Source organism: Struthio camelus, chromosome 2, assembly GCF_040807025.1.
Source record: "Struthio camelus isolate bStrCam1 chromosome 2, bStrCam1.hap1, whole genome shotgun sequence".
NCBI lineage: Eukaryota > Metazoa > Chordata > Aves > Struthioniformes > Struthionidae > Struthio > Struthio camelus.
In genome coordinates this window covers 22,963,286-22,990,950 of record NC_090943.1, presented here as the reverse complement: position 1 = coordinate 22,990,950, position 27,665 = coordinate 22,963,286, and the positions used below count along the sequence as shown (strand labels likewise).

The 27,665-nt window shown below is 39.1% G+C and overlaps 1 protein-coding gene across 3 annotated transcripts in view; it reads left to right on the top strand.

Moving 5' to 3' along the window:
* Window positions 1-27,665, top strand: part of MALRD1 (MAM and LDL receptor class A domain containing 1) — a 292,727-nt gene that overhangs the window by 40,145 nt on the left and 224,917 nt on the right. For all 3 annotated transcript variants that reach the window (XM_068934618.1, XM_009673718.2, XM_068934619.1), the window contains exons 10-14: window positions 2,121-2,267; window positions 6,748-6,857; window positions 12,705-12,872; window positions 14,135-14,255; window positions 16,101-16,247. In XM_068934618.1, coding sequence (XP_068790719.1) covers window positions 2,121-2,267; window positions 6,748-6,857; window positions 12,705-12,872; window positions 14,135-14,255; window positions 16,101-16,247 — 693 coding nt within the window. The remainder of the gene's footprint in view (window positions 1-2,120; window positions 2,268-6,747; window positions 6,858-12,704; window positions 12,873-14,134; window positions 14,256-16,100; window positions 16,248-27,665) is intronic.

Sequence of the window (27,665 nt, the reverse complement as noted above, 5' to 3'; positions counted from 1 at the left end):
TTCAGTTGTTGCCATCTCCACGGAGACTAAGGGAGCCTTGTGCAAGACTTTGCAGTGTTGTGGGAGTCGTTATCTAAATGTGGTGTGGGCAAAGTTCTCCCTCTTCATGTGCTTTGGACTCCATCATGCAAACACAGGGATGTCAGTGCCTGTATACGATCATAAAGCACTCACATCTGTGAATGATATCTTTCAAATGATCTAGTTGTCATTGTTAGGTGACAAAGGTAGGGATGATGTTAACCCAGTGTTCTTAAGAAAAAGAATCTGGAGCCACCTCCTGGCAAAATAATGATGCTGAAAAATTGTACTATTGGCTGTCAATGTAAAAGATGATTATTTCACCACACTTCTTTCCTGTTGACTGGCAAGGACAGTGATGCGCTTTAGTCTTCAGTGCATCCTTGTTGCTTTGCCCGCTTTATTAGTATATAATTTTAAATATAGTTTAATTTGTCAGCTTTTCTCTATGATCCAGGGAAAAACTGTTAACCTAGCATTGAGTTATGTTAAATGACAACGGATCTGATGTCATCAGCATGTGAAAGGTGCTGTTATTCATATTGCCATAATGACTTTTCTGGTCTTACCCACAGTAAGACACTTTATCAATCTGTAAAATATGAATTAATCATTAGTGCCATCTTGATTTCTCTTTCAGATTTAAACAGTTATTTTAACTGTGGCCTGAGATTTTCCTTCTAAGAACAGGCTTTTGATGTCTTAGTGTGTAACAAAGTTCCTAATATCTACATGGTCAATTATTGATGTCTTTTTGGATATTACTGTGCAGTCACTTCAGTCAGCTTCTTATGCAGAAGGCCTTTGGCGGGGATGAGGAGGCCAGAGGAAAGAGATGTTTAAGCAAAGAATATTTGCTTGTTTGTGTCACATTTGTTATATAAAAGACTGCTTAGCTAAGTACAATGCCTAGACATTGTATTTAACTAGTGTACAGCACAACAGCTTAGAGTTGGATATCAATTTGCATATTCTACCTTAATGTATTAGCAATTGAAGTCAAATTAACAAGATATCTTGTCAAAAGCAAAAACATTCTTCAATTAAAGAAGTTAAATAAGTTTCATGTTTAACTAATATACTGCACTAAATAGAAAAAAGCATACTCCATTGAATTTTAATGTTACATAGTGAATCTAGTTAAGAGATACTGATATTGTAATTTATTTCCTACCTTGGGACTTACTGGCTTAAATAACCTCTTTATGACAGGAAGAACATTACTGCAGAATATAACTACTGTGGTGCTTCAGCAAAGCTGTATTTCATTTTGTATTTGTAAAATCTGAAAATTGCAGTAATGCATATAAATGTGAATGAGGCTGATATGATGGGGTAAATGTGCCGTGAAGTCTGGAGAGTGCCATGTACAGTTCCAAAGCAGTTTTTATAATTGCAGTAAGCAACCCAAAGAATTAAGTGCAGAACTTTGTGAAGCTATTCTGGACTGGGAAAGAAAACTCTCACCGATTATAATACTTTATTATCAAAATAGTTAATTTAGCTAAAGTAATGAAAGAGAATGTGAGAGTGTTATACAATTTATGTTGGCCTAATCTATAGCAACTGAGAAAATTTGATTGCAGTTGCGTGGCATTTTACATGGCAACAACAATTTCCAGAAGACCTAAATAAATAATAAATTTAAATTCCATTTTCAAAAATAACTTAAACATGAGCTTAATTTATCTTTGCTTTCAATGTGTTTAAAGTACTAAATACATTTGAATTTTTACCCTACATTCATGATCAACTTTCTAATACAGTTTATATTTCAAAAATATGTAACTTTGAATTCAAATCTATTGAGACCCTATCTACAGGTATCATCTCTATTCGGGACATAGCTGGTTCTTTTATACGTAGTTTCTTTTACAGTTCTTAGTTTGATGATTAAGAATGGAAGGGCCTGCTTGATCTGTTACATGGGTATTAAAACTTTTTTCCTAGCTAAGCAATACAGATTTCAGTGAAACATGCCAATGATTCTTTGATAAAACTCCTTTTACATCCAAAGATAAAATGTCAATAGTTTCGGCATTAAATTGTTGCATCAAACACATCTTAATGATATCTCACTGTTGTTGTTCTCACCATAGCTAATTATACTATGTGTAATTTTGAAACTGACTTTTGTGGATGGAAGCCACTAAGTACCGCTGATGCTCAGTGGAATATAATGAAAGGACAGGCTCCCCTTGACGCAAGACTCCGTGACCAGGATCATACAACTAATACTGAACATGGTGAGATTTTTTTTATTATTATTTATTTTTCTCCTTCTGTGATGAGTGTTCATACTTGTTAAAGGATGTCAGACTGATGAATTTAGATTAAAAATATATAACAGAGGTAACATATTATAGAGACCTGATCTTTCAGCCCTGCTCTTTCTTAGATTTCATCTTTGTGATTTGGTTACTGTGCCTTTGCAACCATCACTTTTTGGTGGACAGTCAATGAGGTGTGCTGCTTTCAACTTTTTCAAATATTGCCCATTGAACTTACACAGCCAGCTTTGTTCACATGTACAATAAACACCTTTATATTCAATATTCACTCAGAAGTCATTCTTGAAAAAATACTTGGACAAAATTTTCACTGCAGCTTTTTGCAGAGTGCAGGTAAATTTATCAGTTTTGTTCAGGACAAATAGAGCAAACGTAATATCCTTGGAACAGTTATTCCACCATGAGCCCCGAACTGATATAAAATGCATTCCACTGAAAAAAGCTGATTCCAACAGAGGACTGGTTTAAAGTTTTTTCCAAAATGAAAATGATATTATGGTGTGCTATATAACACTGAAACTCAGGACTGGAAGAAAGCCAATGTCACCCCAGTCTTCAAAAAGGGCAAGAAGGAGGAGCCAGGCAACTACAGGCCTGTCAGCCTCACCTCCATCCCTCGAAAGGTGAAGGAACAGCTCCTCCTGGAGGTCATCTCAAAGCATGTGAAGGACAAGGAGGTGATCAGGAGTAGTCAGCATGGATTCACTAAAGGGACATCATGCTTGACCAATCTGATAGCCTTCTCTGATGGAATGACTGGCTGGGGAGATGAGGGGAGAGCAGTGGATGTGGTCTCCCTGGACTTCAGCAAGCCTTTTGACACCGCCTCCCATCACATCCTCACAGGTAAACTCAGGAAGTGTGGGCTAGATGAGTGGACAGTGAGGTGGATTGAGAACTGGCTGGATGGCCAAGCTCAGAGGGTTGTGATCAGTGGTGCAGAGTCAAGTTGGAGGCCTGTGGCTAGTGGTGTCCCCCAGGGGTCAGTCCTGGGTCCAGTCTTGTTCAATATATTCATCAATGACCTGGAGGAAGGGACAGAGTGCACCCTCAGCAAGTTTGCTGATGATACTAAACTGGGGGGAGGGGCTGACACACCAGAAGGCTGAGCTGCCCTTCAGGGGGACCTGGACAGGCTGGAGAGCTGGGCGGAGAGGAACTTCACGAAGTTCAACAAAGGCAAGTGCAAGGTCCTGCACCTAGGGAGGCATAATCCCATGCACCAGTACAGGCTGGGGGTTGACCTGCTGGAAAGTAGCTCTGCAGAGAAGGACCTGGGAGTGCTGGTGGACAACAAGTTAAACATGAGCCAGCAGAGTGCCCTTGTGGCCAAGAAGGCCAAGGGTCTCCTGGGGTGCATTAGGCAGAGTGTTGCCAGCAGGTGGAGGGAGGTGATCCTGCCCCTCTACTCAGCCCTGGGGAGGCCTCCCCTGGAGTACTGTGTCCAGTTCTGGGCTCCCCAGTCCAAGAGAGACATGGCGCTACTGGAGAGAGTCCAGCGGAGGGCTACCAAGATGATGAGGGGACTGGAGCATCTCTCCTATGAGGAAAGGCTGAGAGAGCTGGGCCTGTTCAGCCTGGAGAAGAGAAGATTGAGAGGCGATCTCATCAACGTGTACAATATCTGAGAGGGGAGTGTCAAGAGGATGAGGCCAGTCTCTTCTCCGTGGTGCCCAGCGACAGCACAAGAGGCAATGGGCAGAAACTGAACCACAGGAAGTTCCATCTGAACCTGAGAAAAAACTTCTTCGCTGTGAGGGTGACAGAGCGTTGGAAAAGGTTACCCAGCGAGGTAGTGGAGTCTCCTTCGCTGGAGATATTCAAAACCCGTCTGGACGTGATCCTGGGCAATATGGTCTAAGGGATCCTGCTTGAGCAGGGAGGTTGGACTAGATGATCTCCAGAGGTCCCTTCCAACCTAAACGATTCTGTGAAACCGCCTAGCATGTTTGTCATTGTCAAATAATTTTCACAAATATTTTATGAGTTTAATATATTAAAAATATATTTATTATGCTGCTTACAGAGCAGATTGGATTATTTAAAATCTGGATTATGGTCCAATATCACTTTGAGTAGGGATATTGGAGAGGGAGAACAAGAATTTTAAAAATGGTATATATTATGTCACAGCCAGATCTCTACACACCTCATAGGGTCATGTTAAAGGAACATGAAATGTAACCATTGCACCACAAGCATTCAAAGATAAAGGAATTCCAGGATTAAAATTTGCCTGAGCAAACATAGAGGAGTGTGAGCATGTGTAGGCATGCTATATCTTAACTATAACTGCATGATCATATACCATCTTTTCCATTGCTCTCCAAGTGCACCAAACACTTGCTGCTCACTTCCTGAGTAGCTATTTGATATTTTATTTTATTGTCATTCTCTAGAGTAAATGCCACTAGGTGTGCCTTACTGCACTCCTTTTAAACTGCATTCCCTTCAAACTGCGTTCCCTTAGTAAAGAACTAAGAGTCACAGCTTCCAAATACTTATAGCTCTTGTGAAGGGCCCTATGATATGTCTTTCCCACAGTCTAGGTCCTGAAGAGGCCTGAGGTGTAGTACAGTCAGTCCTTGAAGGCTACCTGAAGAACCATCATCTGCTATGCTTACTAAAAGCAGGTTAAATTAGCCCAGACTGATGTACGTGCTTCTGCACTTAAGCTGCTTTCGTACCCAAACCAACTCATTTCAAATTAGATTCATATCTCCATACATAAAGAGTTGTAGGCTGCAGATTGAAGCACCTACCTCAAGCAGATCTTTAAGTTAGTGTATAGTGCAACCCTCTCAACCCACATAAGCCAGTGCAAAGGTCTTTCAGAGAGTTTATACCCATCTGTCACTGCACCCTGTGTCAACCACATCACTGCTTTTAAGTCTCCTATATTCTAGTTACTCTCTTTACGGAAAGGGAATGAGGTTCTTTTAGCAAGTTTTTGCCAACACTAAATCAGGAATACGGTCTTTCAGGTTGCAGTAGTTGCTTGTAATACTGTAGAGCATTCGTATCTCTTCTCTCCTGGGGAGGATAGCAGCAAAATCTGGATAATGAAGATCTTAACAAGGCTATTGTAGAGCTTCGGCCGCAAATTAAGAGAGTATCTCCTTTGAAGTACCCTTGTATTCCAACGAGGGGAGCTGCCCTTGCATTGCAAAGTGAAGCATGCCTGTTTGTACAAGAAGCTGTAGCGATCACCTCTTTGTGCCACTCTTGGTAAATCTATGTGATTATTAACTCAGGGCTGGACCTAACCCTCTGCTTCATTATATATCCATGGGAAATAAATGGCTAGGGAGTATAGTTGTGGCAGCACAATAGCTGATTTTCCAAGATGTAAGGCAATAAGTATAATATCAATGTGCAAACAAGACTGAGCCTTTAGTGCTGTTTTGCATAGAGTTTCATGGAAAAAGTCTCAGTATTCAGTGAAGGCAGCACTGACGGCATTCAAAATATGCTGCTTTAGGGCCCCTTGAAGATATTTATCCCTTCCTACCTTTGTCTGAACCACATCTGCTGTAGTTCAAATCCAAAGGCAGTTCGTTTGCCAGAGTTCAGATTAGATCTTTAATTAAGCTTTCATCCCCACTAGCACAGACAACAATGTCAAGCCTGTAGTCCCCATGAGAAAACATAGCTTTTTCCATTGGCTCCCATGATTTGCAACATTGTTTGCCTTCTTAAAATCGGTTGTGCTGTGCTGAGAATGAATACTGCACCTTAAAGGAAATTAATTTAATTCTAAATTCTACTTGTAATGCTATTGAAGCCAATTAAAATGTGTCTTTTAGGGATCCCAGCTGAGGTCTATGTTGTTTGATCTCCTGGGCGCTCTGTGTTCCAGCTCAGACCAAGACTGTGCTGGGAGTGGAGAGGCAGGGGATGGGAGGTCGCATTTGTGCTTGGTGGATTGCGGTCTTCAGGCTTTTGCCTGAAGAGGGCAGGTGAAAGAATGCATCCAGTGGGAGCGTTCTGCACAGTAAAGCTCTTGCAGAAGCAGCGTTTGAACTTGCTTTGTATTGCTTGGTATTTATTTCCTCAGCTTTAAGTGCTTGCAGACACTATGACAGGGTAGCTTTAGCAACCCAAGCTGCTGAAACGACTGTTTTTATTTTGCCCTTCTTTCCTCATCTGTGGACTCAAAGCATGTTAGTTTTCTTGGGGAGGAACAGCAGGAGCGTTTAGCAACTCTGTTTTGTCTTTTACCTATATAAATACTGGTTGTCATAGTCTAGTACAACATCCTCCTAGAGAGGATGAACTGAACCTACTGAGGTTGAATTGAAAGGAATGCCAATCCATGTGTTTAGATGTATGAATGAGGTCCATATGCCTGCAGAGGCCTTTAAGGGAGTGTTAATTTTCTCAGGTGACTATCTGCCATTGGATGTTGGATGTATTTCTCTGAATTTGTTTACAGGAGCATTCATCTACTTTGATGGATCACAACGGAGGAACACCGAGATAGCCATGTCTCACTTGGGGAGTCCTTTCCTCATCAAGCTGTCCCCTGGACTTTCCTGTTGTCAGGTAACTGTTTGATACTAACTGTCCTCGCTTTTGTAAGTTGCCAGTCACCCGATGTCCATATACAGTGCTCTTCTTGCTATAAGAGTTGTTTACAGACAAACTGGCTCTGTTTCAATAATGGTGGAAGGAGTAACAGACTGACTCTTTGGGTGAAGTGAGATGCAGCAGGCTTTTTGCTGCCTTATGTTTGTATCAGATTATTATTCAGATTAAATCACATCCACAAAATGACTCAGCATTTAAGGTTATACTTCAGTTTTTTGTATGCTGGGAAAAAACATAGCTGAACAACAACATTAGGCCCATGTGCACTCACATTCAAATTAGCCTGACCTACGAGCAGGAGCTGGCAAAGAATCACTCTGTCATCTGTAAGAAGTACATACTTTTACCTCAAACATCCATAACAGGAGATCTGTTGTTTGAAGTTATTATACAGATTAAGTGACTGGAGAAAATTACCTACCATCCTCCAAACACATAGTAAATTTTAATTGATGGTTTGAGAAGGTTGTTTTTTAAAAGCTGATCAATGCAGTGCTCGAGAGTTTACCTCCAAGTATTTTTCTGTCAGATGTCTTGCGGCTCTGTAGAGGAATGCAAGAGTAGCAGGATGGTGGGTGATCTGACAAAAAACTAGAGACCTACCAGAAAGAAATGGGTCATGGAGTGCTAAGGAATAGAAAAGCCTTAGACGAAAAATGGCAATACCATTTTTTGACTAATGTTGCAATTTCCAACAAAATTCATAGATTTAAAATAGAATATAAAGAAATCTCCCCTGGTGTGAGATACGTATATAAATATATATATATGTATACACACACACACACATACATGGCCATTTTCCCCATTGAGGGTAAAATAAGAAGTTCTGCACATTTCAGGAAATCCATACCTGAAGAATGCTACTGCAGGAAACAGAGAAGACATCACACTGTCCCATTCAGAGCTGTGCCAGACCAGGGACACTACCAGCGTTTGCATACACCGTGCGTTTGCTAATGTTCACGTGCTAATTCGCATGCCCTCCTCACCACTTCTAGCTCACTGGAGTAATAATTCAGGCTTTGAATATCAGAAAAACCCTGATGAGCTCTGAACTTCAAGGCTTACATGATTCCCTCTGGCTCCTGTGGCACGTGTTGTGCGGCATACCTGCTAGTGCTCCTCAACCTGAAGCCCAGTCTGGCAGCGGCCAGCTGTGCTGCTCTGGATTCAGTGGCTCTCTAGAGCATTTGGGCTCCTTTTCTCACTCGGTTTTAAGTTAGGTGGGCAGGCAGGGATGCTGAGGGCCGTGACGCTGTGTGTGGCCCACATACATGGGAGGGAAGCTTTGCAGAGTTAGTGGCCTTTCTCCACCCTGCCTCCCCGCCTCCCCCAAGACAGAAGGAGAAATTGAGCAAAATCTTTTCAGCCAAACAGAAATAGATTTTTTTTTTCTTTCAGGTCTCCTAACACCTTTCCTTTGAGATGAAAAAATTCAAGAACATAAAATTTTTACAGTAAGGGATTTATTTTTTTCAGCTAGTTCGAAATAGGCTGAATAGCAGTCTGCTAACGTTCTGAACTAACCATAAAAATGGAAATCCTAATCCTTTCAGATCTGCTCTCACTCTTGTTAACAAACAGTCTAACTTTAAAGTGACTTTTCTTTAGTAATGTAGTGAGCGACACTTTGACAGAAGAGACTTTTAGGCAGTTTCCAACACTGCTGTATTATTAGAGCTCTGAGGGCTTCACAACAAGAAGCCTGGGACATGGCTTAACTTAGAGCAGGGAAACAATATTGAATAGTTAGCAGAGAATACTGATTTAAAAATTTGAGAACAAAGGTTGCCTGAAGGCTCAGGCAGTTTCATTTCTCTTTTATAGACTTGGATACTGAGTAGATAAGCAGCTTTTGAGTTCAGATGAACTTGTTCCTAGAATCTTAAGGTGAGCTGGGCACATCTGCTACGTGAATCAATAAATTCTTCTGGTTAGATCTATTGCAGAGGTTGGTCTGCATGCAAAATAAGCATAAATGCAATGATTATATGCATACATTTGTCTAGTTCAAAGTTAAATATAATCTTTTTTTGAGTATGCACATATTGCATTATTTAGAGTTCTAAGACTCAACAAAATGAGTGTGAGTCCTTATCCAGCCATACATGTCTGAAAAGAGTGTTTCTGGAGCCTGGAAGGTTGGCTTTCTGCCACATTTTCGCTGCAGACTTTTAGTTCTGAGAGGGAGCAAGGAGTAGGGGTTGCTCATTAGGACGTGTATTGGTATGTTATGCTGTGTAAAAATGTGTGATGTTGCCCTCTGTTGGGTGTCCCACTGAGAGGATAAAGGGATCTACATAAAGAGATCTATGCTTATTAATGGCTTTACAAGTTCTTTGACTCCAGTTGTTTAAAAGAAAAAAATTGGAGTTGAAGGGTAACAATTTTATACTGTGCCTTACTGGCTGACTGCAGCTCAAAGTAATTTCTTTCTGTGGCTTTTTGTAGTTGAGTCTTTCTACAGCTGTCAGCTAACAAATATCTACATTTGCTGAGGTTTTGGAGTTGCAGAAGCAAATTTCTAGTCTCAGCTCTCTGTTTATGGCTGGTGGACAAGGTAATCTCCCTAAAGTGGAAGATGTAGTCATAGAAAGTAAGGATAATTTTATTTCATTTCTTATGAAATGAACACACAGAATAAACAATTTATGTTTGGAAAGCTATTTGATAAACACAAACATTACTCAGTTCTAGTTTGTTTACAGTATAGTTCTTCAAACAGCTAATTTTGCAAAATGTTTGTTTATCTGCTCCTTTATGTCCCTTAAGCTGCCTGGTGAAAAATAAAACATATTACATGGAAGTATTTCAATTTATTAATAGGTTTTGAGATTATCTGGTACTATACATAATTTTCAAGAGTCTGAGAAAAAGAAACACTATGGGAAATTGAAAGGCCAAGTCCACCAACCATGAAGGCAGCAGAGCTTAAAAAATAACAGAGTGTGTTGTAACAAAGAGTATTTCTATCATTAATTGCTGATCTACCTTGTACAGAACATAAGTAAAAGGAAATACTTGGTTCACACATAGCAAAAGTGTAATATCTTTGGTGTATTTGACAATTTAATGGCCAAATTAAATTCAGGGTCTGATGTGAACAGTAGTGAATCTGTATGCATAATGATTTTCAGACTAGTAATTAATGTTTTCAACTTAAACAGTTCTCAGATTCATCTTGCTTTTCAACTTGCTAGGCAGAAAAAGATCTACAGCTTTAATGCATATGTTAATGTGATAATTTGGTGATGAAAAGACTTCTCTCAGAAGTCTCAGAATCCGGACACTCAACTGCTTCCCTGTTGTGCTAGAAAAGAAAAAAAAAAAAGTAAATTTGACCATCATATATACTTGAGCTAAAGCTTACACTTTTACATGGATTTATTCTTCTGGAAATGAGCTCTTTTTTACTTTCAAGTTCTACTTTGGATCATAGTTTTACCTTTTGCTAAACTATTCTGTTCGCTCAAAGTGTGATAAAAAGCTGCTCTGGTTAAGTTGCTCAGTGTTGCTTTCCAGCGCAGCTGCTTATTTTACCTAGTACTGTAAAGCCCTCAGAAAGAGGGTCCTGGAAGAATGCAGCTAGGTTTGAAGTACTCTATACCAGCACATGTGTGTTGAGTGGGTTGACTTTTTATTTAATCTGTGATAGTTAAAGATCAAGCAGATTATGGAAAGTTAAGAGTATCTTTTGCACGATTTCTGCAATTTGGTCCTGTCTGTTAGGTATGTAAATACAAACACTGCTTGGCATCCAAATCAATAACCTAGCTTTTTATGCCCTACTTTTTCAGGAAAATCTTTTTGTCAGGTAGGGTTTGGGTAGGAGGGCTGCAGGGCTCACCTGTGTGGGAGGAGCCCGTGAACCCTCCTGTGCTGGTCACAGCCTGTTCCAAACTGCTCCAAAATCAGCCTAAACAACCCACCCAGCTGCTACCAGAGCAGCAGCTGGTCAGGGGAGATCATGGTGCCCCTGCCCAAATATGCCTTTTTGCCTGAAAGAGCAGCCGCCATGAGGGGAGGAGATTTGTGGAGACATGTTTGGAGAAATGTGAGGAGAAGTTATTGGCAAGACGCAACAAGGAGACACACGGAAAGAGACACTGCAGAGACATGGCAGGGAATGTGCTTTTGGCAGGAGGCACTCCACACTGAAGCAGGGAGGTCCCAAGGGACTGTGCTTGCAGGCGACCCACACCAGGGCAGGAGTGTCCCCGAGGGACTGCAGCGGAGGGGGAACCACGCTGGGGCAGGGACGCCCTGTGAAGGATCCATGCTGGAGCATGGGCACCCAGAGGGGATCTGGGGCCTGTGAGGCATCCAGGCTGGAACAGGGGAAAAAGAGTAAGAAGCGAGAAGCAGAGGAGGAGAATGAGTAAGGAGGAAGGAGCTGCAAGAAGAAACCAGTATGCGCTGACCCCCACCTCCTGCACCACCCGTTGCCTCCCCAAAGGAATTGGGCCAGGCTGAGCGTAACCCACAGCGAGTACAAGGGAAGTTAAGACTAGGAAGGGGGCATAATAGATGTTTGACTTAAGTTAATTCTGGTAGAAGGGGAGGAAAGGTGTTTTCTTAAGGGTTTGTTTATACCCGAATCCGTGATTAGAAGTTTGTGTTAACTGGCCATAGATTAAATGAAGCAGAAATTCATTTCTGAGTCAAGACTGTTTTGCCTATTACAGTCTCTAATATAATTCTTTTCCAGGACCTGTAGAGTCTCCTGTGTTAGCTGTCTTACTGAAATAAAAGAGCTTGATTACATTGCCTGTCTAACTGAAAGCTGTATAGCACATGTATCTGCTTCACTGAAGTCTGTGGTTGTCTTGAGGTCAAACATAGATTTTCTAGTATTTGTTATCCTGCAAAACAATGCAATAGTTTCGTTTGGCTGTTATCCTGAAATGGGCTGCATTCTTCAGCTCTGTTGTTTAAAAGTTTGCAGTAGAAGGAATTTTAGTCTCTTACTATGCAAAGAAGCAGGAAAGAACTCAGAAGGAAAAAAAAAAATCAGTATATCAAAATCATATTTCTTCCCTGCAGTTCTATTAGATGATTTTTTTTTCTGGGTAATATTTTACAAATTTAATATTATTTAACATTATTTAATTTTACAAATATAAATTTTATCAAGTATACTCTGTATTGTTCCCTCTGTAAGGAGGGGGGAATCTCTCCCTTGCAGAGGAGGGATAGTGGAGTTAGCTTCTTTGTTTTCTCATCTTCTCTGCTTGGCAAATTAGTTTTGTCTCAGCTACCTGCACTCATTGTTTTTTTATTCCCATATATTGATGGATCTGTTTGTTCTAGGAGATCAGTAGGTTGTTTTAAACATGTGTCATTTGGCTTGATTGTGGAAACAGAAGATCATAAGGCTAAGGCTTCTTTTATGTAAATACCCGAACTGTCACACTTCTGAGGTTAACATGCTTTTGAAACTGTCCTAGTACTCCGCACTTGCAAGGAAAATTTATTTCTGAGAAGCTCCTAAGGCATTATGAAGCTAAAAATAAATTGAGAGGTCATATCAACCAGTCTACAGCAGTTGATAGATATAAGTTGAAAGTAAATTTTAAAAATAATTTTTGTTTTTATTATGGGTTTTACTTTTAGACATAATACTTCTCCTCAACATGCCATAGTTTTATAGGTTTGTTTCTTCTGTGCCAAAGCTGTGTTTAGACCTGTGGGTGTATATGTCATTCTGTGTTACAAAGTTAAGTATGTGAGTTGGTATTGAATGTATTGCAGACTGATGATGTAGTTTTTACAGTGTTTCATTAAAAATTCTTTCAACAGGTAAGATTTTGGTATCAGTTATCCCAGGACTCCCAGCTTTCTCTCTTGAGGACAACTGCCCTGGGTGGAGGTTTGGAAAAACTGTGTGACATTTCAGGATTGCCTGAGATGCAGTGGACAAAAGCCAGTATACCTGTAGAAACTGTAGTTGAGGACTTACCTTTTCAGGTATTTAGAAATTACATTTTTATTGCTTTCAGACACTTATTCTAATTTAGTCTTTAGAATTAACTTACTTTAAAAATGAAATATAAAATGAGAATTTCTATTTAATGTTTGTATAAAATGGAATTCCATTCAGCTCTTTCTATAGATGTACCTATTAAAGAAGAAAATTATTGTTTCAGCATTGCATGCATTAAAATCACCTTTTCATAATAAAAATCAAGCAGGAGTTGTGCAGTAGTTTCAAAAAATGGACATGCTATAAAAACTGCTGGTCAAAGTGAAGGCTAAAGACAGATGTTGGCTAAAGGCAGGACAAGCGCAGATCCTTGGACTTCAGCTTGCAGCATTGATCATAGAAACATTTAGCAGCTGTTGAGTTTAATTTTATTTCTACATAATCTCAGGCAACCACACTTTCGTAAAATTTAGAATGTAACTGCTGGGGGAATCAGCAATTCAAATATTAATATTTAGCAAATCAAAATTACAAGTTTTGGCTTTCATTTTGTGTCTCATTTTTGTAAAATGAGGTCTAAAAGAAAGCAACTCAATCATTGGTAAGTTATGACTGAACTTTCCTTCCATTTGTGATCTGCTGAATATTTCCTTCTGCTTACAAATGCATCCTTGCAACCTTACACTTACTGCACATGTAAAAAAGTGATTTTTTTAAATAAAAAAACTTGATATCTTTTCGTCTTTATCGTTATTTATAGGTAGAAAACTGTAAATGAGGAGGATCGATGATGATTCTGCTAGCTGGCAGAAAATCTTACACGTTGTGTTTTAAAATATATCTTAACACACGCATCACACAGCGTAGATTTGTTGTATGGAAATGCCTTGTTGACTTAAGCAGACATAGTATAGATGAATTCTTGTCTCAGTTAGATGGGGTTGTAAACCCCCACATTTGGTTACCTGGAATAGCTCATTTAAAAAGGTATATAACTTCTAATGATTCTACCAGCAAAACAGTTCATTCAGGTAGCGATGGTGTTACCGCTTTTGGTTAAAACCAGATTATTTGGGTTATGTAACTTTCTGTAAAGGTAGTTATGACTTTGAGAATTAAGGAGTAAATTACCAACTTTTGTCCTAGCATTCGAATTTCATCTACAGTTTTGCTGGCTAATGGTAATCAGAGTTAGTTGTAGGCAGTATTTACTTCATATATATATGTAGGAAATTATAAAGAAATATATATGTATCTTGTCATAATGCCATCTTTAATGAGCTTATTTATTTCTTTGTCTTTACAGATCATTTTACGAGCTACAATTCTATCAAAAAATGCTACAGTTGCTGTTGATGATATCAGTGTAACAGAGGAATGTGCAGTTATGAATAAACCACTTTCAAGTATCAGCCAAGAAAGCAAAGGCAAGCTATATTGCTTTCAATAGACCTGAAGGACAAAATTTGTGCTGCAAATTTTTTTTGGTTTTGTTGAAATGTATTTTCAGGAAAATTATTCTAGTTACGTGGATACTTTGTGGCTTCCTCAGACAAAGTAATTCAATGAAACAGTAGCTCTGTTCACAAATTTTTTAAGCTGTTATGGGCAACCTGATTTCTGCGTAATTTTGTTTAAACGGTACAACTATGCAGATTGTAAAATCCCAGTTACAAAGTTATAGGCCTTTACATTACCTAATTAAAGTTAATTGCTGTATGTTTTTAAAAAGCAAGAGAGAGGTAGCTTCCAGCTGTATGATATCATGTACTTTCAGTAAGCCAGAAAATTAAAATATTTCATGGGCCAGATTTTCAACCAGTGTAAATTTGTCACTGCCTGCTTTTCTTTTTTCTTTTTTCATTTTTAGTAGCCATACCAGTATACATCTACCAAGGATGAAGAATATGATCCTATTTAGACATTATTTAAATTCCTTCTATTGTAATATTTTGAAATACACTTTCCCCACCATCTGTTATATTAAACTGAGACTCAACGGACAGCTTCTGTCTTAGATACCTGTAAGAAAGCAGAGCTGTGGTGGCAATTTCCAGATGTCATTCACTGCATGGTATCTCGCGTTGTTCATTTTGATGCTGAGATAAAAGCAAAGTCTTTTACACCTTCCACTGAAGGGCAAATTCCGCTGCGTTTTCCTTAGGGCAAGGGGTGCACCCTTCATTGCTACTAGATACCTAACATACAGTTAAGCAGTTACAGTCCCACTAAACTTGTCTGTGTGCCCATTCTCTGTAATCTTGAAGTGCAAATAGATAAGAAACATATAATAACTATAACCTTCCATCAGACTTGTGCTGCATTTTGGTGCTCTTTATTTTTAATGACTGCTACTCTAAAATGGCGTGGGAATACATGCAGTCAGTGGTAATACAGATGGGTTATGCCCAGCAGAAATATGAATTTCTTCTCGATTAGAAAATTTAAAGGCATAATAGAAAATTATGGTCTTGTATTTTTAATATTTATTTCCCTTATCCCCACATACAATCTAATTGGCAACAGCTAAGTATTTAAAGAAAAATTCGCTTTACTTATTTTCCCCAAAAACTCCCATATATACTTATCAGTCATAAAGGTAAAATTTTTTAAAATTAGTGTTTTTTCAAAAAAAAAATCCTGTCTAAATAATGGTAATGAGTATCTAAATAAGCTAATTTAAACAAAAAAGATGCAAAGCAGCATGTCATTCCTCTCTCACTGGCTCTCTGTTTAGAACTCTGCTGAAATGAAATCGGCAGTCTTTGGGGTTTTTTTCTTCATTAAAATTGGGGGTGTTTTCTCGTGTGTAGTTTGAGGTTGCAAGCTAGTAGTGGTGCAAGAAGTTCAGTAATTTTCATTGCAAACTGAATCCACTATTTCTATGAAGAAATTGTTTCTGAAACCAGTTGCAGCATGAAATTTTTGTGGAAGACTTGTTTTTGACTGTGAGGAAAAAAGGCAGGTTGTTGAACTACTTGTGAGAGAGAGACTTTACACAGAGCCCCTCCTCTGAACTGAAGCTTGGCCATTGACTTCTAAGGTGTTTTTGATATATTTTCATTCAAACATTTGAATATTGTTGAGAATAATTTACTGGTTAAGAGTCCCAGAACTTAGTATCAGTTGTGTTTTCTATCAATTATGATGCAATTTAGCTCACTTTATAGGTCATTCCATGTGCTTTGTACACTTATATTCAAAAATGATTTAAAAAACCTTACAATTTTGTACATATGTTTTTACATGTATTTTCCTTTCTATTTTTTAAGGGGAAACAGAGTTTGCAGGCACTAATTCTTCATCTTTTTACTGTCCACCGGGACTTATTTCATGTGGGAATGGAGAATGTATTTCATCTGACAAATTTTGTGATTTTACGTCTGATTGTTCAAATAGCTATGATGAAGCCACCTGCCGTAAGTGATGAATCTAAAAATCTACATTGTTAGGCTGCCTGTGAGCATGTTTGTTTGTCCTATTTGCCAGGTTTTCATTACTTCATAAATGTTGTCATTTAATTGAAAGTCAGAGCTCTTAAGAAGTATTTGTTTCATTTTGATTTTATTCTGATTTTTCTCTTTTTAACTGTAGCAGCTACTTTCCTTTTAGCATTAAAAGCAGGAAAAAAGGACTTTGATTTATTATTTAGTGGTAAGAGTTGCGTAAAATACAGTATTTTATTTTAGAACTGCTTAGGTGTCAAATACTAGGTGCGGTGTTATAGTCAATAAAGGCCTAATCTGTAAGACCCTGGAATCTGATTCAGGAAGCTATTGTAAAGCAAATTAAAAAGAACATGTGCATGCACACTCTTGCACACAAGGTCTCGCACATATTCCCGTTATTACAAAATAAAGCTAATAAAGTGAGAGGAAAATGCATTTCATATGTACAAATTTGGAAATTGTGTGGCAGCGCTGTGCAAGATACCACTTTTAAATGATCCTTCAATTACAGCTGAGAAACAGTGAGATTGAAAATATTAATGCCACAGTGGTCACAGACTCACGCTCAAACTTTGTGCGTTTTGTGTGCCTAATTTTAACGTGACGATACAAGAACTGGATTGGTAAACGAAGCAGTTGTGCACAGACATGGTCACAGACATGGTTTAGGCTGTGTCGAGGTTTCCTGCTCTGGTGTGCTATGGCGCCAGATACGTGCCTGTCGGAGCTACGTGCCTGTGTTTTCTATGCGTGGAAACGAACACATGGGAAAGTAGAGGGAGATGCATCTCTGAGTCCTTCTCCAGTGTAGAACCAGGCAGGAGCCTGGATTGCTTTTTGCATATAATGTGTAGCTTCAAAAAGCTTTTGATTCATTCAATTACCTGCTCTACATAAGAAGTCACAGTTACAGTTTTCATCTGTGAAAATGAGTCCCGTGTTATTGCGTTGAACTGTGGACTATGCTATAAAAGTCGTGATGCGTTTACAAAGGTGAGTTGTTGTGAGCAATGCTTAGTACAGGATTTCTGGAAAATAAAATATAATTATTTCTAGCATTCCAGCAAAAAATCAACAGAAATCAACAGAGAAGGTATAATATCTTCTGATTATGTTGTGTTATACATCACAAAGTATAAACTTCTTCGTAGGTGCTAATACAATTCAAATCCCTAATTAATTTCTTTTTAAGGATTTGAGAGGTATTGCTCAGATAAATGAAGAACTATCTGACTTTTAGCACATAGATGAAATAGTCAGAACTTTTATCTGTAGTCCTCCAATTTCTTTTCAGTTTTAGTGTCGGATCATTCTTGATCTGTTTTGATTTTGCCTATTTAACTTGTTTTGAAATAAATAAAACAAGATATCGTACCTTCAAAAGTTTAAAAGTAATAGATCACAAACATGCCCTAAAATAGCCCTCCATTTCATCTGCGGTATTCTGAGTGATTTTTGAAAAGCGTGGTTGTGGTGTTCAGATCCACATCTTGGACTGGTTGCAGAGAGTTAATAATACTCAAAATAAGCAGAATGAGATCATTACATTTACTGTTATAAATGAATCTTTATGATATTTGGAACTTCTGGATTCCAAATACTTAAAAAAAAAAAAAAAAAAGTAAAAAGATTCTGAAGTAGGAATAGCAAGATAGAATTGTAATAATATAATCTGGCATCCTGCATAAAGCATACCATAAGTTTAGTATTATCTCTCTTCTGTCCTCTGGAATTTTCCCAATATTTTGTGACTCATGAATGTTACTGGAAATTTTTGCTGAGGCCAAGTCTTTTAAAATTCTCTGTTGCTGATCATCAGATTTTTATAAATATGTTAGTTCAGTGACTTCTTGAACATACTTGTCTTTGAGTTGCTTGGAAAACAGTCCCTATTGTTATATGTAAATAAATCATCTAGCTTTTCCCCAAAACACAAAAGAAAATTATATTACATACTTTTGCTCCTTCTGCACTGTTAATGAGCAGTGTGAAGTTTCCAACAAACTTTGCTTGTGCACATTTTTAGGCTAGTGTTTCTTAATGTTTTGAAATCTGGGGAGCTAAAACCTTTTGAGCAAAACTCCAAGGCCGTCTTGTGAATTGTTTCCACTCTGACTTCCGCTCTTTTTAAACTCAGTCAATGTATTGTGTTTACTTTTAATAAATGTATTCAAATCATGATCACTTGTCCCAAACAGGCATAGCTTTTAATTACGTAAACAAGCCTCTTTATTCGTTAAGAAGCTGGATGTACAATAGAATATATTGGATAAGCTAGACTAGGAATTTTTCTGCAGTATATTTAACAACTTTTGACAGCACACTGTTATCAATGTTTTTTAAGGAATTCTAAAGATACTTAGTATAAAAATTTGTGTGCACCAGTCAGTCTGAAGTATCCCATGAGAAGCACAGTTCTTTCCTTCTTACAACATACAGGAATATACTTAACCTATTATTTTCTTTCTTTAGTCTCTTCTGGAAATATGCCCACTCTTCTTCATCATTTGCTTATCCATTCGACATTCTGTATCGAACTCCATGGTGATCTCATTCCAGCCAAATAGTTTCTCTTCCAGAGAAACTCTATATTCTTTGCAACTTTTGTAGTAACGCTATCTTTTACCCATGTGCATGCATGCATAAAATCTGCATGGCACAATACCGTATTGGTAAAGACCAGGCAGATCTATTACTTTTCCCATGTCTAGGAAATCAGGCTTCAGGTAATCTAGCACAATTTATTATTAGTAAAGCCATGTTACAGTCGAGCAGTTTTCCATTCACTTTGAATTTTAACACTTTTTTTCAAAAAGTGCTGAAGCGCTTGTTATTGGGTTATAATTGCCAAAATTTGTCTGGATTGCTCTCCTATTACTATTCTTAAATTCAAGTACTGTGATTTCTGTTCTCTGATCAAATAATAATGCTTCCAAGTTAATAGTTTAATTAAAAACATTGCTAATAGATTTATGGTTTTGTGCAACGTCTGTTTCACTGTTCTGGGATGGAAATTTAGCCTTTAATCAACAAAACTAAAATCTTGGAATTTTGTTTCCACTTCAGAAATGGTCATTTAAATTTCAGCATGCCTTCTCCTTTTAGCTTTTCAGGCTGTGTTTCCATTTCAACGTCATACCCTTCCTGAAAACAAAGGCAAACGTTCAGTTAGTGCCTAACCATACCTATATTACCCTTAATCATAGGGAACTCATTTTCTCTTTCTTTATTCTCTTTCTAATTAGGTAAGTGTAGATCCTTTTATTATGCCCAAGTTACCCAGACTATGCATGAAGGATGCCATGCTAACAGTAAAATTATGGGGCCATTATAAGTAGACTTACAATTGGTTTTGATCTAAATATATTGTTGCCTACTTATAAATTGTTGTGCAGCTGATACAAAGCAGAATTCTACATCATGAATATAGAAGCACCTGCGTTTGCTCAGTGTGCTAGCACTGTAATTTGAGCACGGGAAGCAGAATGTAGGCATGAAATGTCTCTGCAAGTAGTTTAGCATGTTGACTGTTCCCAAGCAATAGACTTGCCTTTCAGCATGTTAATCTGGTGGTCTGTAGCAATAGAGCTTCTCTTATAATTCTTCCACAAATTGATTCTGATTCAAATCAGTTTTGTTTTATCTGTGCACCTGTCTATTCACAATATACTTTATATGCATTTATATAGTACAATGATATTTCACCATCTTCATGTTTATTCTGTCCCTTGTTATCTGCCAAATGCAGCAGTCCAGTCATAATAGCAATTCTATGATATTTCTGTCATCCCATTAAATCCAGTTTTATGCCTAGTGCCATTAGTTTCTACATTTTAGTTTATAGATTCATACAATTGAATGCAAATAGATCATTTTTCTCAGTCATTTTCCCTCATTTCTTAGCTTGACTAACTACAGATGTTTTGTTGACCACTTCATTGCTTTGTTCCTTTCATCAATATTAACGTTTATTTCTGTGTCATTCTATCTGCTGGTGACAGTATACTCCTTAACCTTTTTGATGCAACTCTTTTCCTCCTGATAAAAGAATCAGACAAGGAGATTAAAATGACTTGAAATGAGTTTTCCAAATATTTTTAATTTAAAGCTTTTTTATCATTTATTCCATCAAGATTATTCCGTTAGATGGTTGTGTCTATCCTAGTCCACTGATCAAGAATAGTCTTCATGTAATTTTATCTTCTCACAGCATCAGTCCTTAATTTTTGTTACCTCACAAATGAGTTACCTCTTCCAGTCTGTCAGAACTGGAAGAATTTTGTTGAAGGCCTCCAGTTGTCTAAGTGTCTTCCCTATGGAGCTGTGTAGTAGCTCTGAGTGTCTTCCCTATGTAACTATATAGTGTAGCTTATTTAGTTCTCGTTCCTCACAGGAAACTGTCTTGTACCAGTAGGTTCTAAGTTTTGGTATATAGATTCATGCAATTGGATGCAAACAGCTCATTTTTCTCAGTCATTTTTTCCTCATTTCTTAGCTTAACTAAGTACAGAATCTCAGGTCCCGTCTCTTCTAAACTTTTGTGTCTTCGAATCGTTCTGTCTGTTGCTGATGTTTGCAGACATTGATATATTATCATAAATCCTACTTGAATTCCATTGTCTCTTCTCTGCTGCCTTTTCCAACCCCTTTGCTCTCCCATATTCTTCTCTCTTCCCAGAATGTGTTTCTTAATTGTATTTCCACTGTAGTACTTTACTGCAAGGAGGTCTCTTTCTCTGCCTTGCCTTCATATTCATGTGATTCCTTGCTAATTCTTTTTTAGGGGTCTGCTGTTCAGTTAGTTCAGCCAGTGCCTGCAAATATTAAGTTATTTAGGGATTATCATTTTCTTTCTCATTTTATTTTCAAACTTCTACCTAAGGTTTGAGTTCAGATGTATCCTTAGCCCTTTTCTTCTGTGACCTAGCAGAAAGAACAAAAAGAACACACGCAAAAACTTTTTTACATCAAACAGACATTCAAAGGTAATATGTAGCTTGCAGTTTTTATATGCAATCCTCCTCTGGTCTTCAGGTTGCCTCACTCCTAAATGGGTTATAACAGCTCATTTCTAATATTCCAGTTATCTGACTTTTCCCTCCAGTTTTTCATAATATTAGCTGGATCAGACTTATGCTTATGAAGGAACAATTGTAGTTACTCCTTTTCCTAACTGAAAGTCCTTAGCTTCTTGCATAACTTGCAAATTACTTAAGGTGATGAGTGGAAGAGAATGAAAGAGGAAGGAAGCAATTGCTATTACAACATTTAGCTGATAATATTGAGCTCTACCCTCACTACTCTTTCTGTTGCAATGGAAAACATTTGTTTTCCAAGGTTAACTAAGACATCTCTCATTTCACTGTTTGTAAAGAAATGGAAAATACGGAAGTAGTCTGGGAAGAGGAAAATTTTTATAGCTTTGTATGTATTGGGGCCTTTGTGATTTCTTAGACTAAGTAAAAGCTGTCCTTAATTTATCTAAAAATAAAAGCATATTTCAATTATTTTATTATGACATCAATAGCTGTAGTGAATTTTTGTGCATGACTCTTTGCACGCCATCAGATAAAATACTTCATTTTTCATGTATATATTTTCACTTACATATTTTAACCTGACAAATGAATCGTAGTCAGATGACAACATTTTAAGGAGTGCCTTTCATGGGGAATTCTAGAAAGCTTTACTTTTGTTCAACTTTAGAAGAAAAAAGTGTTTCAAAATCTCAAAATTTCTTCGAAACTGAATTGCGTTCAACTATTTCTAGCAGTAACTTCCTTTGTCTTTATGGATGCTTGTTTGCAAACCATAGTGAGTTTTCCTGACAGACAGTTTTTGTGATCATCTAAAATTTCTCCTGAATGCTGCATATGTCCTCTCCCTCTTGCATCTTGACCAAGCAAGCTCTGATAGGTGTACATTGTATTTATGAATTTTTTGGAATTTAACCAAGTTAATGCACTCTTTCAGGTAGTTGTCATAAATCACACCACTGCACTGAACAATTCCATTTTCATTATGAATGGCAATGTCACCTTCAGTAAGTATAGAAATATAGTAATGTTGCTGTGCTGAATCAAGCATTTTGATGAAGTACAGGAAGGAAACTAGCCTGAGCTTGGGTTAGGGACTGGCCCATGTATCCTTGGTTGTCATCTTCTACCCTGGGGAAAAGGCTGATGGTTTCCCAGCCTACCCAAGTTCCATTTACATGAAGTGGTCTGTCACTCAGCAACCACCTGTTCCAGAGCTTAATTTTTCTTTGTGAAAAGAAATGTTTCCTAGAACGTTTCAGGCTTCTGTTTCACAACATTAGTGTTCTTCAGTTATTTTTTGTCTTATTCTGTGACACAGTATTTGCATGTACTTCCTCTATATATTTTAATTTGTAAAATTTTTCTTAGTTTTGCTTCATAAAGATTTCAGCCATGTGTTCAGAATCTATTTTTACAGCATGAGAATAACATTTAGCTAATTAACATAAGATAATCTCTTTATTGTACAGTCTATTTTAACTTTGATTAATGCTAGATAATTTTTTTGTAGCTTCCCACTTTGGTCTAATCCCTGGGAATCTTTCATCTTTGCTGCAATCTGTCTTTCCCACCAAATTTTAAGGAGAATAATTTTATGCCACGTTTAGGTAAAGTGCCATCAGTCGAAACTTGATAGTATATTGAAATTATTCTGGTACCATGTGGCTTATGTGTTCGTTAAAGGGTTCATGAAGCTATGTTTAAATGATCTATTTCTGTTGCAGTGATGTGATTCTAAAAATAATTATTTTTATTATCTAGCTATTATGTAAACTTTATCTTGAATATTATCTATACATCTATACATCTAGACTCTGTTTCCTGGAACCTAGTTTCATTGTACAAAACTATACATCCTAGACCAAAAAATCATTAGGATTTTTCTGATTGGTTGAGAAATGTGAAAATAATATAAAATAAAAGCTATTAAATGTTCTCCTTCTCGAGTACCACTACTCCTGGCTATTAGTTTACAGCTTTTCTTGTGCAGCTACAATGGCTGTAAAACTATTATACATGACTTCCATGCATTAAGGCAGAAGAGAGAAGTGCCTCTTTCAAGCTGCAGATTTACTGGCTAGTGACCTAACATATCTATCACATTGTGTGTTCGTGCTCTGGAATATGAATGTATAGTATCATTCCTAAAGTCTGCAGCCTATGCTTTTGGCACAGTCTAAAAGCTCACTTTTCTGATTAAAGAAAGATGAAGATGATATAGTGAATAAGATCAGACTAAAAGGAAATCTGGTATTCTAATTGTCTGACTCTTGGCAATACTTTCCATTTATCCATGCTCTATCTTTTGTATCTTTTCTGTCTTACAGTGTGGATTATCAGGTTTGGTACTGTCTCTTAACATCAAAATATGGTAGATATATATTTACCCACAAGTGTGTGTATGAAGCTCTATTTTAATGTGTATAGCAGTAATTATGGTATTAGATATATATGTGAAGTAATAAATAGAGATAAATAGAATACAAACATATAATTATAAAAGAAATATTTCATATTTATTTTCTCTACAGTGTACAATCTAGTGCAGCATACACACTCAAGCAAGCCTTAAATGAAGTAATTCATACACTGGAAGTAATCTATGCATTAGCACCGAGTTTGATGTAGGCTAATATCACTTATAAGGCAAGTAAAGATAATGGTACATGTATTGTTTAAAAAAAGATTGTGATTTTAGGGCTTAATTATTTAACTGTCAGCCCTGCTGGGTTTTTAATGGCTACCTTTATAAAATTATAATAATTTCCTTTGTATTATAAGAGATGTTCACAATATTGTCCATTACTAATCTTACTGAAGTATAAAATTTCTTATGTAAGGCTATTTTTGGTTATAAAGTAACTTTTCCAAAATTTGATCCTAGGAGTCAAAATCTTTGTGACAAGTGTCTGAATTGGGTGCTTACTACTCCTCCATATCAGCCAAAATAGATCAGCTTTTTTAAAAGATGAGGCCAGGAACAGCAGCCAGAGCTGAGAGATGGGTTTATTTAGGTTCAAGGGGGCAAATTAAGCTTGTGAACTGAAGAAGGGACTGATATCAGAACCAAATAGACAGAATACATTGACTAGGATCTGGGGAAGTAAATGGGGAAGAGATGGTAGAAAAATGCAGTCTTTAGTGAGTGGAAACCACTTTTGGCTATGGTGAAGGAGGAGTGGCAGCAGAGGCTGCAGTGGAGCTTGCTGGTGTGTGAAAGAAGGAACCAAGGAGCTGGAGGAAAACAAGGAGTGAAGGAGCCAAGCTGCCTGCCGGAGGGATAAGACCCATTGGTCAAAGAGCCAGCAATACAGCACCAGGAGAGATACGGTAACGAAGGATAAAAAACTAGGGAAGAGAGAATAAAATGAGGAAATGAAAATGAGGAAGGTGAATGTGGAGCAAAGGTCAGTGGATGCTTTGGGAGGGAATAGGATAAAATGTGGCAGTAGGAGGCAGAGAACTGAAACCACACAAGGAACAACAGGAGCAAGGAGCTATCTGGGAAACAGTCATGCAAAGAGATGAGACCTGGAGGAGAAAAGACTAGCTTAGCTTTCCGGTAAGACTAGGACTGAGGTAAGGGGTCAGAGAAGATGAGCTGTGGGATACGTAAAAAGGGGAAGTAGGCTGTGGAACGGAAGGGCAGGGCAGAACGGGGAAGAGCATTCTTGTACCTGAGATGACATACGCTTTCAGAGATGCTGTAGAACCCAACTGCTGTGAATCTTACTTTTCCACTTCTGTCAGCAAATTTTTATGTAATATTTGGGCAGAAAAATATATCTCATTGTTTTCTAGTTATTCCTATCCAGTTCCTTGCTAATTATGAACTATGACAACAAATACTGCATCAACTCCAATGGCAGAGACTTATGGGATAAATATCAAGATGGCTTATATAACCACCATGAGATCTTATTTTTCCATTTGCTTTATTAAAAGCAGGAACTTTCCCCTTCAGTTATACAATGAAGACAGGAAGTCAAATGCATGATTGTTAAAGAAGGCCTCATCGATGACTTCCTCCTGATCAGGTGGCCTCTAGTAAACCCCCACAACAATGTCACCCATGTTACCCTGCCCTTTAATCCTTACCCATAGGCTCTCAACTTGCTCTTCATCCACCCCGAGGCAAAGCTCCACACATTCTAGTTGCTCCCTCACATGAAGGGCAACTCCACCACCTCACCTTCCTGGCCTGTCTTTCCTAAAAGGCACGTAGCCATCCATGACAGCATCCCAGTCATGTGAGCTCTCCCACCATGTCTCTGTAACTGGAACGAGATCACGGCCCTGTGACTGCACACAGATCTCTAACTCTTCCTGTTTATTCCCTATGCTGTGTGCATTGGCGTACAGGCATTTCAGAGAGCCAGTCAAGCACGCAGGCCTCCCAGGAGAGGTGCAAGAGGATCCTCCATAGCCATGTCCCATGCTGTCTCCCCTGGCTGTATGCACCCGCTGGAGGCATCCTGACTTGAGTGGTGTTTTACTGACTCCCCTGCCACTATACCACTCCCCTTCCCCCATCTTGCCTAGTTTAAAGCCCTCCTTACCAGGCTGGCCAATCTGCTGGCAAAGACACACGTGCCCCGCTTGGTAAGGTGGATCCCATCGCTCCCCATCAGCTGTTGATCTTCAAACAGGGTCCCATGGTCCTAGAAACCAAAGCCCTGCTGCCAACACCAGCGGCGCAGCCAGTTGTTAACTTGGAAAACTCGTCTACTCCTCCTCCCGTCCTTTCCCCTCACAGGCAAGATTGAGGAGAAAACGACCTGGGCTCCCAGACCCTTGACCACCATTCCCAGAGCTCTGAAGTCCTGTTTGATGGTTTCCAGTTTGCCTTTTGTGTCGTTAGCGCCCACATGGAAGAGCAGCAGAGGGTAGTAGTCCAATGCATGGACGAGCCTTGGCAGTCTTTCCACAACATCTCTTCTTTGAGTCCCTGGCAGGCAGCAAACCTCTCTGGACAAGAGGTCAGGTCGGCAGATAGGTGCCTCTGTCCCCTGCAGCAGGGAGTCACCCACAACAATCACTTGCCGCTTCTTCCGGGGGTTCCTGCACAGTACAGGTTCTGCCAGGCCAGTTGCCTCCCTTGGAGCCATGCCCAGCTCCTCCTCAGCTTGGAGGGCGCTAAACTTGTTCTTCAAGGGTAAGTCTTGAGGACGAGCAAGAGCCTTCTCCTTCTACGAGAGGTCACCAGCTTCCAGACTTCTTCAACAGCGTTACAATGTACCGTTTCACATGGTGCTGAGCCCTCTGACACCTCCGCTGCAGTGGGGGCTGGGGACTCCTGGAGCTGAACAGTCTCCGAGAATACCCTGACAATCTCCTGCTCATCTTCTCGGATGCTACGCAGCCTACTAACTTCCTCCTGTAACTCCCTTATCTGGTGACGCAACTGGTCAACCACAGCTCACCTCACACAGGAGAGCTGACTGTCAGCCCAGGCCCCACAGAGAGGCCCCAGGCACTCCCCGCAGCCTGACACCTATAGAGCTGCATCTGCTGTCAGAGGGCCTGTCTGGGTTGAAGCCTCAGACACAGCTGATGCAGCACCTCCAGCAGCCACTGGGCAATGTGCTCTGCGGCGTGTCATGACCATGCCTGGGGAAGGACACACCATTACAGAAAATGAAGGTGCCTTCTGGTGCCCTTCTGCACAAACTGCTGCCTCTGTTGGCTGCACTCTGGGAGCTGGGCTCTAGGCCTGGCTCTTGTATAGGCCTCTGCCTAGCAGTGACTCACAAGGGTGCTTGACCCACCCAATCAGGAGCCACCTGAAACAAAAGCCCCAACTCCCTCTGACCAGGGCAGCCCAGAGAGCTCGCTAGCAGCAGCCCCACCTAGCTAGAACTTCCCAGGAGAAGTGAAGTCAAGGCCCCCTGCAGGAGTCCTTGCCCAGCTCTCCCTTCCTGCTAGCAGCAAGCACCGTCTAGTTCCTCGGGGGTCCCCAGAAAGTCTCCACAACTTCCAACAAGGCCCACAAAAGGCCCAGGCAGAGCCCAGACACTGCTGCGCAAACTGCTGCGTCTGTTCGCTGCCTCTGTTTGCTGCGCTCTGGGAGCTGCGCTCTAGGCCTGGCTTTCTTCAACATGATGCTTTCTACAGAAATAAACACATGCTGAGAGAGAAGGAGAGGTTTTTTGAGATATAGAGATTTATGAACTTGCAGCCTTGGAGACAAGCCAACATCATAAATATTTGTTTTAAAATACATTTTTCAGCAGACTCTTTCTTAAATTGTTGTTAGGCTTTTGCTTGGGTTACAGAGATGCTGCACATCAAACCTGTGAAGGGCTTTCAGTGCAGTTCTCAAAGCAGAATACTGAAAAATCGCTTTGCA